Below are 16,707 nucleotides of genomic sequence, written 5' to 3'. Positions count from 1 at the left end.
TACTCCGGGGAGAGGACTAAGACAAGGAAGTTATTGACATAGAGAAGACCTTGAGTCATACCAGGTTTTATTTGACAGTTTAATTTATCACATATATATATATACTAACCGTGATATGACCAATACCAGGTCAAACACTTCCCCCAAATGTAATGCCCTGATGACATTTTCCTTCCTTCTTACATGGAAATGCCTTATGATTGGGAAAGAAGGTGTCTGAAAGTTTCTCACAGAATACACCTTCCTATCTGATTAACTCTACAGGCATATCTTCTTGGTGTTTACCCCTTTAAAAAAAATAAAAAAGTTAAATGCACAAGACACTTTTACAGCCCTCACTTCAGCTGGCCAGAAGACAAAGATTTGTTGGTTGAGTCGAGAGGCTCCAAAGCTCGTTGATTGAGTCAGAGGCGTGAACTTGTGCAGCAGCTAAGAAAATGCACATCAGCAAATTTCATGCTGATGAGAAACTGACAAAAAGCTTAATAGCTTGGCAATCCTACCAGAAGTCTTTACTTTACCTCCATATCAGCTCCCTTCTTTTTCCTGAAATGTACTGGGACTGAGTTTTAGAAGAGTGTTCCTATTGACTTTGATGTTTTAGTTATGGGTATGTTCACATGTTATGTTGGGACGGAACCTTACACATCTATTAGATTGTAAACCCCAGTGTTGCTAAGTGGAATTTACAATGATGCCCTGCACTGTATACCCTTTGCAGCAGGTGTGGGTAGCATATGCTGTTGTCTTTAACACCCTTTTTGCATGTCTGTCGCTCTGTTGGAGCTTAGTTTGAATGTGTGTTTATTGTGTATGAATCAAATTAATTGTTTGAGAAAAAAATTATTTGGCTTAGTTTTAGGTTAGAGTCCTGTAGCGTTAGTGGGAACAAACCATAGCATACTACTAAACTTTGCATTAGAACAGGTGATTTGAATAATGATGTCTGGTCAGGTAACCATAGAAAGACTAAAAGGGCCTGTAAATACCTAATAACAGTGGTCACAGCTATAGCTATTGCTGTGCTAGAGAGAAAACAAGCAACAAAACATCAGAAAACTATGCTTGTAACGGTGAGATGTGTTGAGAACTACACCAAGCAGTAAACTTTTTCCAGTGTCCAGCATAGATGGTTTTGGTGGATAGTGCCTGGCTGCCTAGATCAAGCACCCCACTAGGGAGGTCAAAAGCACCTCACTAGGGAGGTCAAAAGCACTCAACCGAACCTGCTCAGTCTTCAGGCATTGAGGTATATTTGGGCAAGCCCAGATGTAGGACTCTGCCTTGCTGTCGCAACAGAAGATCCTCCCGATGTGACAGCTAAGGACAGATGTTCATGGCCAGAAGGCCTGGATACTGCACTCTTGGCCCAAACCTGGGCCACTAGGATGACTTGAGCCTCTAGTTGTTCCTGAACTTCTTCAGAACCTTAGGCAAGAAAGGTAGAAGTTCTAAGCTTCATTCTAGGTGGAAGGTATCTCCAAGAGAGAATGCCTTTTCCAACTCCAAGTCGCAAGTGCTTTGACCTGTGTGTCTAGCTACTCCTCCCACCACCCCCCAGACCCCCACCTATTGCTTAAAGACAACCTGTGCCACCTCTGAATGTATTTGCCATTTGTGATCCACTGGGCAACACCAGCTAAGTTTGTCCGACCTGGTGTTTAAAAATCCGGACTGATAGTGTATGACCAGGGACATGGCTAGCAGACTCAGCTAGTTCCAGAGGTGTAAAGGCATTTAGCACAGGACCCAATCCTGGCCTTCTTGTTGCAGTACCATGTGACAGTAGTGTTGTCCTGCATCCATTCCCCCTTCATGAGCAGGATAAAGGCTTTAAGTGTCAAGTGAGTTGCCTGCAATTCCAGCATCTGTAGAGCCTGCATGTGCCATCTGGCGTGGTCCACTAACAGGATGCTGGAGGTCAAAGTTTAAAACATCAGGATCATGGCCTGAATGTCTTGGACTCATTGAGGTGGAGAGAAAACTGAAAACTGCACCTTATCCAGATTGGATTGCATGAAGGGGAGCCTCTAAGGAGGAGTCAGGTTTGACCTTCGGCATGTTGATCAATGGCCCAAAGGCAAAAGGATGTCAGGAGGTTTGCTGTTGTCTGAAGGTGATCCACGACTAAGACGAGCCCACATTTAACAGCCAATCGTCGTGGTAGGGGAAAATTGGTATTACAAACCTCTAAATATGTACAGGGACCACCTATATCACTTTCGTGAACACCCAAGGTGGTAAGGCTAAACGGGAGCACTGAGAACTGAAAATGCTTGTGTCCCTCTCTGAATTCCAGGTAACACCTGTGGAACTGCCGGATGGGGATTTTGATATAAGCAAACATGCAAATAAAATGCCACCATTCCAGGTGAGACAGTTGGTAGTGTGTTTCCTCTGAGGGACTGAACATGGTCGGTCACTGCCTGACCTCTGTCCCAAAATGACTGGGAGGTCTGCTGTGGCAGAGGCTACTCTTGGTGCTGCCTCTGCTGAGTGCCCTCTCCAAGGTCTCGAAATGGACGGTACTGTTGGGGATACTAGCTTCACCAACACTGAAAGGCCAAGATAGCACACTGTGGTTTTGCTTTCTTTGAACAGGCTAGGGCTTTATCAGCTTTGTCCCAAAAGAGACTGGTGCCATCAAATGGCATGTCCTTCAGTGACACCTGAACATCGTTTGAAAAGCCTGTAGATCTTATCTATGCATGACGTTGAAGCGGCACGCTGGTTCTGAGTTCCGTAGTGTCCAGTCCTGATCTAATGGCATACTTCTCAACATCCTTTATGATTTGTGTCTGAACGTAACTAACCTGGAACCGCAAGCTCAAAATCTTGCACACCATTTCGCATAACACATTGAAGTAATGGCCTGAGAAGCAAGTAGATTTTTTTGATCTGAGGGCTGGACAGCAAGAGAAAAACATCTCTTTTCCAAAAGCCTCCAACAGTTTGGATTCTCTATTTGGAAGTGTAGTGGACACAGAGTTAGGGTTCAGGCTGCTTTGGAAGCTTGCAACGTAACATTCTTATGAGTAGGGTTCCAGAGGAGAAAAGATGAGTCCCCCAGAGGAGGTCTGTGCAGTCGAGCAATGTGCCTGCCCACAAGCAGCCAAGATTCAGGTTTTGCCCAATTGCCCATTAAGATATCCGTATTGAATGGGATGAGTTGTCCTGAAGAGGTCTGTCCAAGATGCAGGACGTCTGTGAGGACAGTTTTCACCACCACAGAAGGCAGTTTGAGATTGAAGTCTTCCACAGCCCACCTAATCACCTTGGCCAAAGACGCAGATTCTTCTGTGGAAGATTCATGTGGCGAGTTTAGGTTACTGTTAGATGTGTCTAGCCCACTTGCATCTTGTAAATACAGGAAAACGTTTTACCTTTCATAGTGCTGCTAATCATTGATCTCATCATCTCCCTCATTATGTGGTTCTGGATTAGAGTAGCATGCTGGCAGACAGTTTATCATCCAGGTCCAAATGTGGCTGAGTGGGTTGTATCTGGGGTCAAGATGAATGCAACTTTGATCAGGGTTGTGATTGATTTGCTTTGGAGTCTGAGACAGCAATGTACTCTTCGTCCCGTATTAGTGGCATCTTAAACGCATGGAGAACTGGCTACGATACAGTACAATGAAACTTATAAACCGCACTGTTGCCTCTACGAAAGTGTCCTGGTGCTTGCGGCCCTACCACCTATACATGCTGCAACACCACCCAAATGCCTAGTTATCAAACAGATAGGTCTTCAGGAGTCTCTGGAAAACCTGTTCTCAAGGAGCAAAACGGAGGTAGGAAGGCAAGGAATTCCATAGTTTGGCAGTCAAGTAGAAAAAGGAAGGTCCACCTCTTTCAGTCCTACAGATCCTGGGCACAAGAAGAAGTCTTGGTCCGTTGGACCGGAGTGATCTCGCCTGACAGTAAGGCAGCAGCCACTTCTTCAGGTAGCCTAGGACTCTCTACTGACAGGCTCTGAAGGCAAAAGTGCGAGCTTTATATTTATTTCGCCTGCCAAGGATCTTGGTGTTCGGTGAGAAGTTGTGACAGGTGTCAGCCTCACAGTACAGACAGATACTGGAGTCAAGACACACAGTTGGGGCTTGGGAATGGATCTGTCTGCAGTGAACCGACTGGAGGCCTCCCAGATCCTTGTGGGCCGTAAACACAACAGAAGGAGCTAGTAGGGTCCCATATATGCACAAAACTGCCAGTTTGAAAGCTTCAACGTGTTTCAGCAACCCTGAGAGACCCGGAAATTCAAGTAGGATTGGGGTTAGTCGGAGAATCGGCTCCGCAGTAGAGGAACTGGAACCAACATCCGGAGGCACCCTGACATCTGAGCAACTTCTCTTGGCGAGAATAGCGGGAAGAAGGGGAGTCGAGTCATGCTTTACCATCTTGTGCTTTTTTTTTTTTTTTTTTTTTTAAGTATGGAAGCTCACTATGACGTAAACAGTGAGTGGTACAGGTACTCAAATGTGCTGCATAATTACTGCTTTGGGGTGCCCCCAATGTATTGGAGGGGCTTTCTCACTTACTAGGCCTGCTGGGAGGAAATCCTTCTACCAAGTAGTTGTATACTAGGATTACCTATAGCTGATAGCATAGGCGCAGTCGTGCAAGCCATCTGCTTCCGGGCTTGGTAGCAAAAATCGAAGGCCATTAGAACATAAATATGGAAGTCTTTCGGGCCGCTAAAGTGAGTTTACCGTTCAGCTGGAAGCACAAAGAGCCTCCATCTATATCCCAATAGCATCTCTGGCTGCAGAATATTGTTGTCATGGAAAGACTACAGTGGTTAATGACGGAGCACTATAGATTTGCTAGAATGTGGGACCCACTTTAAACCTACCTATCGACAGGCATAACTAACGTGGTGTGGCCACCCAGTCAAAGCTCTTAATTCACCAAAACTAGTACAGCACTATGTTAGTATTTTTCGCTGTCACTACATCTAATGTGCAACTGCATAACCGAAACGTGGAGACAATAACGTCTGATAATGGTCTGTTCTGGGGATTTGGGAGGGAGCGGAAAGTTTTGTGTTGTGCATTTGTTATTTTTTCCAAATGTGCATTGCGAACAATCGCAACATTCTTGAAGCATCTGTTTTTATCTCTTTACCTACTTTATTGTGTATTGTGATCTGCTCTTGTATGTTAAAAACTATAATAAGAAACGTCTGGCAAAATGGGGATTTTATCGAAAGATTCAAACACTTATTTACGTGCCCATTAATGTTTTTCTCCATCTGAGTTGTGGCTATAAATACACTAGTCAGTTTTTTTGACAAAAAAACACCCTAAACTAAATGTGTCTCCTGCGTTACATGTCTTTGGGGAGTCTGGATTGCCATCGTTTGGACGAAAACAAATTTTCTTTCGAGATAGGAAGGTGTTAGTCTGTTTCTTCCAGGTTATCCTTTTCTGAGAATGGGACTCCGAACAACTAATTACTCTGATAGGAACCAAAAAATATTATAAAAACTCCTGTAAAATGCTCGCAAATGACGATATTTCTTGGCCTCTTGCTACAATTCGGCGGGGTTAAGTGTAGCGTCATAATGTGTTTGAAATACATTGCATTTGTTAAGTATTTGGGTGTTCCTCGTAAAAATGAAACAGATTTCAAAGATGTTAACCAGTCATGATTTTGTTTAGGCGTTTATCTTCAATTACTTTCTTTTTTAATAACTTCTAAGGTCCCGTTGTGGGAGAGTTTCCTAGTCAAAATGATGTCAATCTGACACCGGCTCCACCTCTACCTCAGGTAAGCATTTGAATCTGCATCTCTATTTTGTCCCATGTGCTTCGCCTTTCAGTGTGCACTGGTTCTGCACATTTTGAAGGTTCCAGAGGGCAAAGATGCGTAAAGCATGAAATGGTGAGACACTGGATGTTCAAGATCAATCAATTGCATTTACCCCACGGATCTAACGTTTCTAGCTGAAGGCGACAAAATAAACGTTTATTTCGAAATGTTTATTACATTAAACCTAGCTGATTTACGCAATGTTTCAGTTATGTTGTATTATTGACATCAAGGTAATGATGACATCTATCCTGCGAATTATCTGATACTGGTTTGGTCGACTTGTATTTATAAATCTGCTTTTTGTTGGATTTTTGAGTTACAACCTACCGACAATTAATGCAACGAATTATTCCAAATAATTCCATGTTACCAAACAGTTACTTATTTTTTTTTGTCACCATAAAAATCTGTCCACAGGATTTAGTTGATTTTGGAAATTACTTTGCAACTTAGATTTAACACCGGCCTGAGCAATGTGATTAACTTTAGGCTTTGCAGCTCAAAATATAATTTCATCCAAGAGCATCAATGTTCCAAGCCACAAAGACTAGTCCCTATACCTCCCCAGTCCACCAACCCTTGTTCAATTTTTCAGTGTGTCTCTGGACCAGGTGCATAGTAAAGCAGCATGCATCACTGAAACCAGACTAGCAGAGCTGACAAATACTAAATGGATCACATGTGGTCCAAAAACTACAGGCAACATCTCCTGGTATTCCAGATCAAGCCCCTTCGTAGCATCGAGCCATAACAGCAGTATCATGTTTTCTCTTAACGTAACAACACGTTTAAGTTTAGGTGTTTGCTAATGTCATCAGCAAACATTTCCCATACTAATTTTTCTATTGTATATTCTTTTACGTTTACTGTCGTGGTAGCATTACAGGGTTTACCGCTTGAGTGGAGGCCACTCTGCAAGTTAGTTAAGCGTGGGGTGCTCTAGCACAGTTTCTCCACTTGCAACAAATTCCCCATCCTGTGTCTGTCAGTGGTTAGTGAGGTTGCATTAAGGTTTTCTCTTACAGCAACCAGGCCTCTAACTGAAAAACTGAAAATAAGAGCCATCTTCCCACTAGAAGCAAATACTGTCTCCTCTTGCTTAGGCAGCAGTAGCAAGACCAAGACGTCTTTAAAGAAAAGAAGGATATATATTGTCAGACACCTTGAAGGTGAAATAGTAATAAGGGTACATGAAAAGATTTTCTATAGTAATCAAAATAGAGCAGTGCGGATAATGTACCATTAATCTTGTCATCAAGAGGATGTAGACTGGTGTGTGTATGTGTAAATATATATATATATATATATATTGGAGCTAAAGAGAATCTAAGAAAGATACATTGACAATTTAACCATCGAAAAACAGGTTTAATAGTTTAATATAGAGCTAAATACATTGTCTTGATTTGCAGCAGAGGGAAAGGTACTAACCAGCCTTCTACAAATAGTGAAGCAGTTCCTATTTTGAAAGCCATGGTCTTGAAGGATACATTATGATATAAATTCTAGGCCAGGTGTGTTAAAAAAGACAAACACTAACAGTAAGCAATGGCCCACACCAAAAATAGCACATATTGATATGTTGTCAGTATGGACGTGGAAAGTTGTAGAAACCATGACCGTTTCTGTGAAAGAGGATGAGGAGTAAGCTTATGGGATGTAAATTAGTATGTAAAAGAAAGAGACGTGTTGCTTTTGTGTTACCAGTGCATGGGAATCATATGGAAAAGCTGGATTATTTGTATTTGGCAATATTTAATTTCAATGAACAGCTGTAGGTTGCAGATTTGGTTCTCTTCCAATAATTAATTTTGATAGGCTCTTTTGCTTTATTTGAAATGAATTGTGACTTAGGCTAACTGACACATCTCTAGTTCGCTGATGTGATATCGGAATTGTAAGGCAGGAAATCTAAACCTTCAAGATAAAGTAGAAGTACCAAAAGATAGACAATAGAGGTCACGTTAGAATGTGGAGGAGCATGGGCTGTGGATTTTTTTTCTAGTTGCATAAAGGTCGGGGTGCTTCCGAAATCTACTTGTCCTGTCATAAAAATAAATAACTAAATATATCCACTTGTGCCATTTGGTGTCATGCAGTGAAGTGACAACTTAAGGCAGCAGTCTGACTGTATCAAACCTTCGCTTATACCTCCCTCTGATTAGATGAGGGTGCTATCATATCAGGATTTGGATTCCAGCAAAGCTGACTTTGCCACCTTTTTGTAAAATTATGAATAGGGGCGGGAAGCAGTAGCTACAGGATTGGAATTTTGTGTGAGTGTATACACACACACGGTTACATCTTTTAGGTTGTTTAACCATTCCTGTCCAGTCTCTTCTCAGATTGGAAAAGTTTGCCAATTTATTCCTGACAAAGGCAGGAGAAAATCCTTTTCATGGTGAGGGGAATAACGGGAATAGGGAAAAGGAATTTGCAACTGCTCAGCAGATTTTCACATGAGCTAATATATATGTTTATATTTGCTCAAGTGAAAATGTAAATCATAAAAGTTTACTGGGAGTACAGATCCCGGGGCTAATGCTTGAAACCTGTAACTCTGCACCAATGTTAAGATATATTTTGTGGCTTAGTTTTAGAATTATTCCCCTTAATTTATTTTCATGACATGTCTTGTTGGCAATACTGTTTTTACACAGATTCTCCATTATTAACCTTTTTCAAATATTGGTAAAACGTTTTTTGTGTACATTTTATTTGAAAGCAATCCCCAATCTTGCTTTCATGCTTCATGTGCTTACATATAATCTGATAGCAATTTGACAGCATTATAAATTCATGCAAATTGTAAAATTTTGCAAATGTCTACGTTTTTATACTGGAACCACTGCCAGTCATGTAAGCTGGCTCACTGCATTTAATTTGAGTGCTTTCCCGTAAGAGTAAAGAATGTTGCCTTACTGAATCTTTTATACCAGTTTGAACAACTTATGCATACACATCTGACCTTGATGGCAGACTATCCTTTTTCATAGATCCATGCGGTGGAATTGTAAATTAACAGCCGAAGAATTTGTGCTGCAGTGGGTTGGACCTTCATTTCCAGAGGCTAAAATAAACATGAAAACTTGTTGTCCAGGACTCACCCCATCAGTATTTCCTGGGTTTCCACTGATAGAAAGTCCACCACGTTGAGGAGAGCACTCACAAAGAAAAATACACAAATAGGAAATTGACTGCAATGCCTATTTTCGATTTTTGTCTTGGTTCTCTTCCTATATAACTGTTTTCATCAATTCTACACTATAAATACAGAGCAGTAGTCTTCACAAGAGAGGGTAGTAACAGTCTTGATTTATTAAATAATATCTTTCTCTACCCTACATAGGCCCAGAAAATGACAGCGATTCACCCAAAACTTTACCCCATTTAGATTGATGGTGGCTTCCTCCCTGTATCTCAAGTTGTCAAGAGTCCTACATGCATGTATCTGTCCAGGACAGACAAAAAAGTACCTCCATTGTATGGCGGCAAACTGCTGCCACAATTATAGGACACTGACCATGGTAACCAGAGCTAGCCCTTAAGTCTTCACCAAGATATTTGCTTGAGTGGCAGTCTCTTTGATGGATACTTCTAATAGCAAATTCCTCACCTTTGGAACATGGTTCCAGAAGATTTAAATAGCATTGCTCTAGTGTGCTGGTATTGCCACTGTGTATCTCTGCTTTTACTTTGTTCTGTCTTGGAAGTGACAATGGAACAACATAGAAGCACCATCCCTGCGTGTCAACGTCAATTGCTTTGTTTCTCCACCTTAGTACGTGGATCAAGAACTTGCCTCAACTTTCTTGTCAGTTGATAAGATTTTTTCTCAAAGCTAAATTTTTTTCCCCAGTGTGCAAGGAAAAAATGCCCTCTCCAGTAGTGACAAGGTATGTCTCTGTTGTTTAGGTCCTTGGCACGATTCCAAGTTCTGAGAGAAGTGTCCCCTTATGAATACAAAGATAATTTAGAAATGTAAAACGAAACTGTATGTCACCATACACTGAAATAAGTCATAGACCCCCCTCCAAGTCTAGAGCATAGATCCGATTCTGCTCTTGAGTTGTACCCTCAACAGATCTTGGTCACAGTCAGTGTCTTTGGGTAAGCGGAAGCTCGAAAAGGCTAAATGGGATTTGTCCCAGTCCTGCCACTCTTAGCTTCCGAATCTGCAAGGACATTGGTGCCTCTTGGTCTTCTAATTCCCGGTCCACTACGAGGAACCAGTTCCCCAGCTGATCCCAAAGCAGCCCAAGTTTCTGGAGCTATTCGCAATGGTGCCACAAATTGAGGCCCTTTAACAGGCAATGCTGTTCATCATTGGCACTCTTCCAGCTCCCTCAAGCACACCTTCAGGCCCCAAGGATCTATGGACGGCTCAAGCCAGATTACTGCCTGTGGCGCAGTCAGTGTCTCTTGAACGCTTCTCAAGATCTGCTCTGGTGCCAGAGCAGGCTTCCAACTTGACACCAAAATCCACGCCAATACCTTTGACTTAAACTCTGGTGCCAGTGGACGACCCTGCATCAGTCCTTTCTGACTTTAAGGAAAATTAGTCCTGGCCCCAACCGAAGCTGCATCCCAAAGTTGTAGTGACATACCTGGTCCCTATCCAATGTGATTCTGATAGAGCCACACCTTTGCTGCACCACAGCGCTTCAACAACTTTTCAGCTCCATCTCTGATCAAAGCCAACAAACCTTTGGATATGACAATGAAGATTGGGGGAGAGGAGGCTGGAGACACCCCCATACACAGGGTTGTGTTCTCTCCCTTCTGTGTCAATGTATGAGGGTGTCTGCTTTGCCATGATAATGAGACAGGCAGCAGAGGTACTAGATTCACAGCTGCCAGCTCTGGAAGTCAAAAATAACATGCTGACAAGTTTTGCAGCCTGGACAATTTTAATTTGAGCTCTAACTTACATTTAATGAAGCCCCTTTTGACCCCCTTACCTGCATCTGGTTTAAGCCTTGTTCTGGTCTATCAGGCTTCCACCAGTATGGCGAACCCCAATTTGTTCCCTATGAGTCCCCCAAACCGAGAGTCCAAACAAATCGAAGAATTTGGGAAGTGGATATTTTCCTTGGTCAGTCTAGCTCTCTGGTGATTCAATGTGTCAGCTGTTTGCTGGGAAGATAAACTCATGCTTTATGAGACATGGTTGGCGAGCCCTTGTCTGCAATCTCTGAGGAATTTTGATCCTGGATGGTTAGGAAACGGCAAAATATATTATCCGTTCTGGGCTAAATACTACCGAATTGTTTTGGAAAGAGCAGTTGGCGAACGGGACGTGCAAGCCTCTCTGATGGACATGCTGTTCGATGGAGATGTTTGTCCTATTTTATATCTCGGCTCTCTGAACACCTTCTTGCAGAAAGATAAATTCAAGATGCTGAATCTGGCCCAGCTTCTGTCTGCCCAGGATCTAGGTGAGTGGATGATGGCTTTACTCCTGCAGGAAGCCTACTTTCATGTACCCATCCTGCAGTCCCATATATGTTACTTTCGGTTCAAAGTGGGCCATAAGCATTTTCAATTTGCCATGCTCCCCTTCTGCCACACTGGTGACTTTTGGTTATTCACAAAAGTGATGGCTGAGGTTGCAGCACACCGTCGGAGGCTGAACATTTCAGTTTTCCCCTACCTCAGTGACTAACTGTTAAATGCAGACTTGCCACACACAGTTGTAGACCACCCCCAAATTATGGCAAACCTCCTGACATTGTTGTGGTTCACTATCAGTGTGTCAGTCACACTTGACTCCTTTGCAAAGGCTCCTTTTCAATGGAGTTATCATGGATGTGTTGCAGTTTCAAGCCTTCCCCTTTGGCCTTGGGCTATGATCCCTATGTTTCAGCCTCTGTCCTGGTCTCTGTGGACCCAAGGCAGGCTTTGTTTCTGGCCAAAGAGTGAACAAAGGATCTCACCCTATGTGGTCAGAAAATTGTCTGAAAGAGGCAGACTGGCACACACCGGTCAGTCCTACATTATCAGTTTGGCTAACATACAGGGGGCATTTCTAAGATGCCCTCTGTGTGCATTTTTCAATAAATCCCACACTGGCATCAGTGTGGATTTGTTGTGCTGAGAAGTTTGATATCAAACTTTCCAGTATTCAGTGAAGCCGCTGTGGAGTTTGTAATGACAAACTCCCAGAACATATACTTAATATGGCCACACCGTACTTACAATGTCTAAGAATGGACTTACACACTGTAGGGGCATATTGCTCATGCAGCTATGCCCTCACCTGTGGTAAAGTGCACCCTGCCTTAGGGCTGTAAGACCTGCTAGAGGGGTGACTTACCTATGCCACAGGCAGTGGTTTGTGGGCATGGCACCCTAAGAGGGATGCCATGTTGACTTTCTTTTTCTCCCCATAATCACACGCAAGCTGCAAATGCTTGGTGAGGGGTCCCCCATGGTGGTATAATACATGCTGCAGCCGTTGGGGACCTTCCCTGGCCACAGGGCCCATGGTACAATGGGTACCTTTTACAAGAGACTTATGTGGATGCCAGGGGTGTGCCAATTCAGGAAACAGGTACAGCTTTTGGGAAAGAACCCTGCTGCTGGGGCCTGGTTAGCAGGATCTCAGCACACTTTCAATCAAAGTTGGCATAAACACTATGCAAAAAGTGTGGGGGGGTTGGTAACCATGCCAACAGTGTCACTTTCCTACAACCCTGTTGAATGATATACCCATTCCTGAGAGGGTCACAGGAGCCCTTCAGGTAGGGAATCACTTCTTGTTGACTGTGAAAATAATAACTTGGTGACCTTAGAGGCTTCTATGACTGCAGGTTTCCTGCATAGTGGAGGATTCCTATAACCAACTATACATGCATTTCCTGCCATTCCATCTGGCAGAACACCGGGGCCAGCTGCTGGACATCCAGTTGAAGCTCAATCCGTTCCAGCTGCCTTTGGTTCAGACGTTGATAGATGGACACATGCTCACAACCTTCTGGTGTACTGCCTGTTTTTCTTGCCCCATTGATTGCTAATTGCACCACCAGCTCTTTAGTACGAGGGCACCTTGCATGGAACTGTTCAGCAGTGTACTGTGAGAGAGGTTTGATTCATCCATCACATAAATTTGTTGGAGCTGCATGCTGCATTCTTTGCACTGACAGGTTTCTAGCCAATGATTTGACCCAGAGTTGGATGTTTCATAGCGATAATACCACACCTTCAATGTGAGGAGGCAAGTGTGCTTTTTGAGAAAGCCTTAAAAATGCTCCTGCTTGATATTGAAGTAGTGTAATAGACAACATCTGAGTAGACAGGCTGAACAGTCATTCCTACAGCTGGGAAATTCACAAGTAGCCAGGGTCTATGGTCGGTCACTCAGATGTGTTTGTATCCCATCTAAACAATAGGTATTTTGGAGGGGAGAGGGCATGGAGCCTGAAAGGGAAGTCCTGATGTTAAATAAGTAGATTTCAATATGCCTTCCTCCAACTGTGTGATCCCTAGGATTCTCCAGAAGATCAGGGAGAGTCCAGCCTGATGTTATTTTAGGTGGTACTTGCCCGGTGTTTCCAATTCTGGTTCTTTGACCTAGTCCTTCTTTTTCTGAGGGACCAAAAAGGGAAGAAGAATGTTGTACATCCCTCACTGCTGATATGTCCTTTTCATGTCACCTGTGGTGTAGGCGGACACCTACAAAACCTACTTGTAAAAATACATACTCGAACAGGCCTCGGGGGTGGCTGGGGGTTGGAGTCCTTCTGGGACTATACCCACTGCCTATTGAGACTGCCTGGTCCTTTCATTGAAGGCACCTATTGGGCATAACATTATCAAAGTGTATAGATGAGCTGCAAGCTGTTAGGACATTGGTACTTTTCAAGTTGTTCCAAAGCAAAATGCTAATTTTCTGTACTTGCCCTCCTTCTAAATGAGAAAATCTTCCTTCTCAAATTCTTCTTGCATCCTTATGCTTCTTTCTGAGAAGACATTGTGCAATCTTTGCACTTCTGCCTGGACTGAATTGGGGATTTTTGTTTGTCAAACAATCTTTTTATGACTTTAGGTCACTATTGCTGCATTGATATCTTCATGCATAGCACATTATTTTATTATCCTTTGCATGGAACCCAGACTACGCTCTTCTGCATTATCTGTGCTTGTACCTGCCTCAGAAAAATTCTCAGGGCATCTTGTTGGAGCAGTGTGAAGTTTTGTCGGTAAGTTCATTGTAACCTGTTAGCCTTTGCCTCAGCAACACAATGCTGACTTTCCCTTCTTTCTAATGCCCAATTGCTGTGAGAGGTTGAGGATGTGAAGCACATGAAATAGAAGAGCAAGATTAAGTTATCTTATCCCATAGGCTCTGCCATTTCCAGCAACCTCCTGACACCTCTTCTGCCACTAAACAAATGGTGATCAGCTCTTTTTTTTGGGGGGGGGGGGGGGGGGGGGGAACCTGCATAAAAGCAGGGATCTGGTCCGCTCAATTCTAAAGTAGAGACACGTTTATGGAATGGTGTACAAAAAAAAAAAAAAAACGCTGTGTTGAATTTCCTGATTCAAGTAGCGGCCATGTTGTGTTAAAGCAGATGGTTTCCATATGGATTGCCCTTTGCATTAAGCCTTGTTAAATAAGTTGGGAAAATAACTGTCACATTGATGGTACAAAGACAAACCCTGTCGGAGGGACGGCTCCCACTGTCCTAGTTTTGGACAGTGTTCCATACTGGATATTTTCCAGAAGGCTGTGTTGGCTTAGTGGCAGTGACATCTGATAAATTATTGCCACTGATTCCTTACCTTAAAAAATGCCCAGGCATCAAACTGGATCTTGGAAGATTTAGAGCAGTACCACTGTGCGCCGATAGGTGGTTTCACAGTGACATGTACGGTATCTATATAGGCACCACTCTGGCACACTATCGGCAGTTCTCTTTTTTCTGTGCCAGATTGCCTTGATTCGGTTAGAGCTACCTTAAGTTGTTTTTTGACTTGATTATTTTCTCGACCTTTGTAAACACTTTTTTTGAGTGATGTTCTCTCCTGGTGTGATAGAATGTCCCATAAGAAACCAGCTGGTTTCAAACCATGTGGTCCCTGTCACAAGCAGATATCTGTAACAGATGCACACTTGGTGTCTTTATTGTGCTTAGAAAGGGACCACGACTTAAAGACCTGCAAGGACTGCCTCATCATCAATTCTTCAAGCTCCTCGCTGCTCGATGATGGATGACCCAGTGATGCTAAACTTCCTCATCGTACAGAAGTTCTGGGACCATTCACGGTGCGGCACCTGACGCTTGTTGTCACACTCAGTCGTCGAGGAAGTCTGGCAAGTCCCACAGACACAAGACGTTGAAGAGATCTTTGCCGCACCCATACAAGTCTTCTGATGAGGCGCGGGAGCATCAAGCACCCAGGCCTTGCGCTTCGGTGCACCCTGACTCAGGGTCCCCTCCGCGATTCCCTGATTCACCTGGAACGACCCATGTCCAGTATAAAGATATGTGTGATGGCATGTGTGACTGTAGATACACATGCTCTCCATATTTCTGCTATCTGGTGTTGGGCCCTAAAGGTTGCAAGTTGATTTTCCTCAAAAAGTCTTTCAAGTCATGAGATATAATGACTTCCATTCTTGCTGTAATGCCCCTAAATCTAGTGTTTAGGGGCACCCCTGAACCTTGCTCTTCTGATTCCTGGTGACCTTAAGGAAGAAGGACTAAAGATCCGTACTAGCAGAGAAGACTCCAGACGACAACTGACTACCGGCCTGTCTGCAGCTTCAAGACTCCTGCTACAAAAAGACGACTCATGCTGCAGGACCAGCGACCTCTACAAACCCCCAGAGGATTGCCTGCCTGCCAAAGGGCCAAGAACTTCTGAGCACAGCAACCCTGTCCACAAAGAAACCTCCAACGAGGACTCCAGAGCCCTTCGTAACCGTGAGTCCTGCCCACTGTGCCCCCCAACGCCCACGGCCTGAGTCCAGGTGGCCCACCTGACCAGAGAGTCCCCAGACAATTCTGACCTCAAGTCCACCCCATGTTGACCCCTCCTGGCCATCACTACGACGCTTGCAGCCTGACTGCGATGGGATCCTGTGAAGATACCAGACTCCTAAAGGTACCCCTGCTCCCGCAGTCCCCTGACCATGGGGAACCTATCCACAGTCCATCAATATCCAGATGACCCTCAGCTTACCTGTCCAGCCGTTGATCTTTTTCAGCCGACCCCCGTGGACCAAGTCTGAAGCCTCTTTATGAACCCGGATTTCTTCATTGTAAATCATTGGGCGTCCGATGCTGTTTGCACCCTGCACCCGGCCGCCCCTGTGCTGTTGAGGCTGTGTGTTTGGTGCTTACGTGTGAACTCCCCCACCCAGTGCTGATCTTACCCCCTTCCTCGGGCCATGACCCGACCCCCGGGTACTTACCTGCAAACCGTTCTCTTTTGAGCACCCCCAGTCTCCATTGGATTACATTGGGTGCCCGACAACAACTTTGACCTCTGCACCCGGCCAGCCCTGTGTTGATGGTGGTGCACCCTTGGTGTCCTCCTAAACTTAGCCCTAACCTCCAAAGACTGGGAATCGTAAGTCGTATACTTACTTGTCAACTGTGCTAACACATTTCCCTCTCTAGGAGTCTATTGATTCCTATGAAAAATTGCACAGTCAACTTTTGAAATAGAAAACTGTTACTTACTTGTAAACTGCTTTATCTGCAAAAAACAAACAAAGTACATTGGATGCATATGCTTGATACCTAATGACAGCTGTACTTACCTGCAACAAAGACCACCTGGTTCTAGAAATAAACAAACAAAATATATTATTGCTATATAAAACAATTGGCCTGGAGTTAGTCATTGAGTATGTGCCTTATTTCTTGACTGTGTGTGTACA

General features: G+C 43.8%; 1 protein-coding gene across 3 annotated transcripts in view; it reads left to right on the top strand.

Annotated features, from left to right (window-relative positions):
• IDE (insulin degrading enzyme) overlaps nucleotides 1–16,707 on the top strand; it is a 754,741-nt gene that overhangs the window by 723,957 nt on the left and 14,077 nt on the right. For all 3 annotated transcript variants that reach the window (XM_069239810.1, XM_069239807.1, XM_069239808.1), the window contains one exon: nucleotides 5,704–5,771. In XM_069239810.1, coding sequence (XP_069095911.1) covers nucleotides 5,704–5,771 — 68 coding nt within the window. The remainder of the gene's footprint in view (nucleotides 1–5,703; nucleotides 5,772–16,707) is intronic.

This window comes from Pleurodeles waltl, chromosome 6, assembly GCF_031143425.1.
Source record: "Pleurodeles waltl isolate 20211129_DDA chromosome 6, aPleWal1.hap1.20221129, whole genome shotgun sequence".
Lineage (NCBI taxonomy): Eukaryota > Metazoa > Chordata > Amphibia > Caudata > Salamandridae > Pleurodeles > Pleurodeles waltl.
This window is presented reverse-complemented; position numbering and strand designations above follow the sequence as displayed.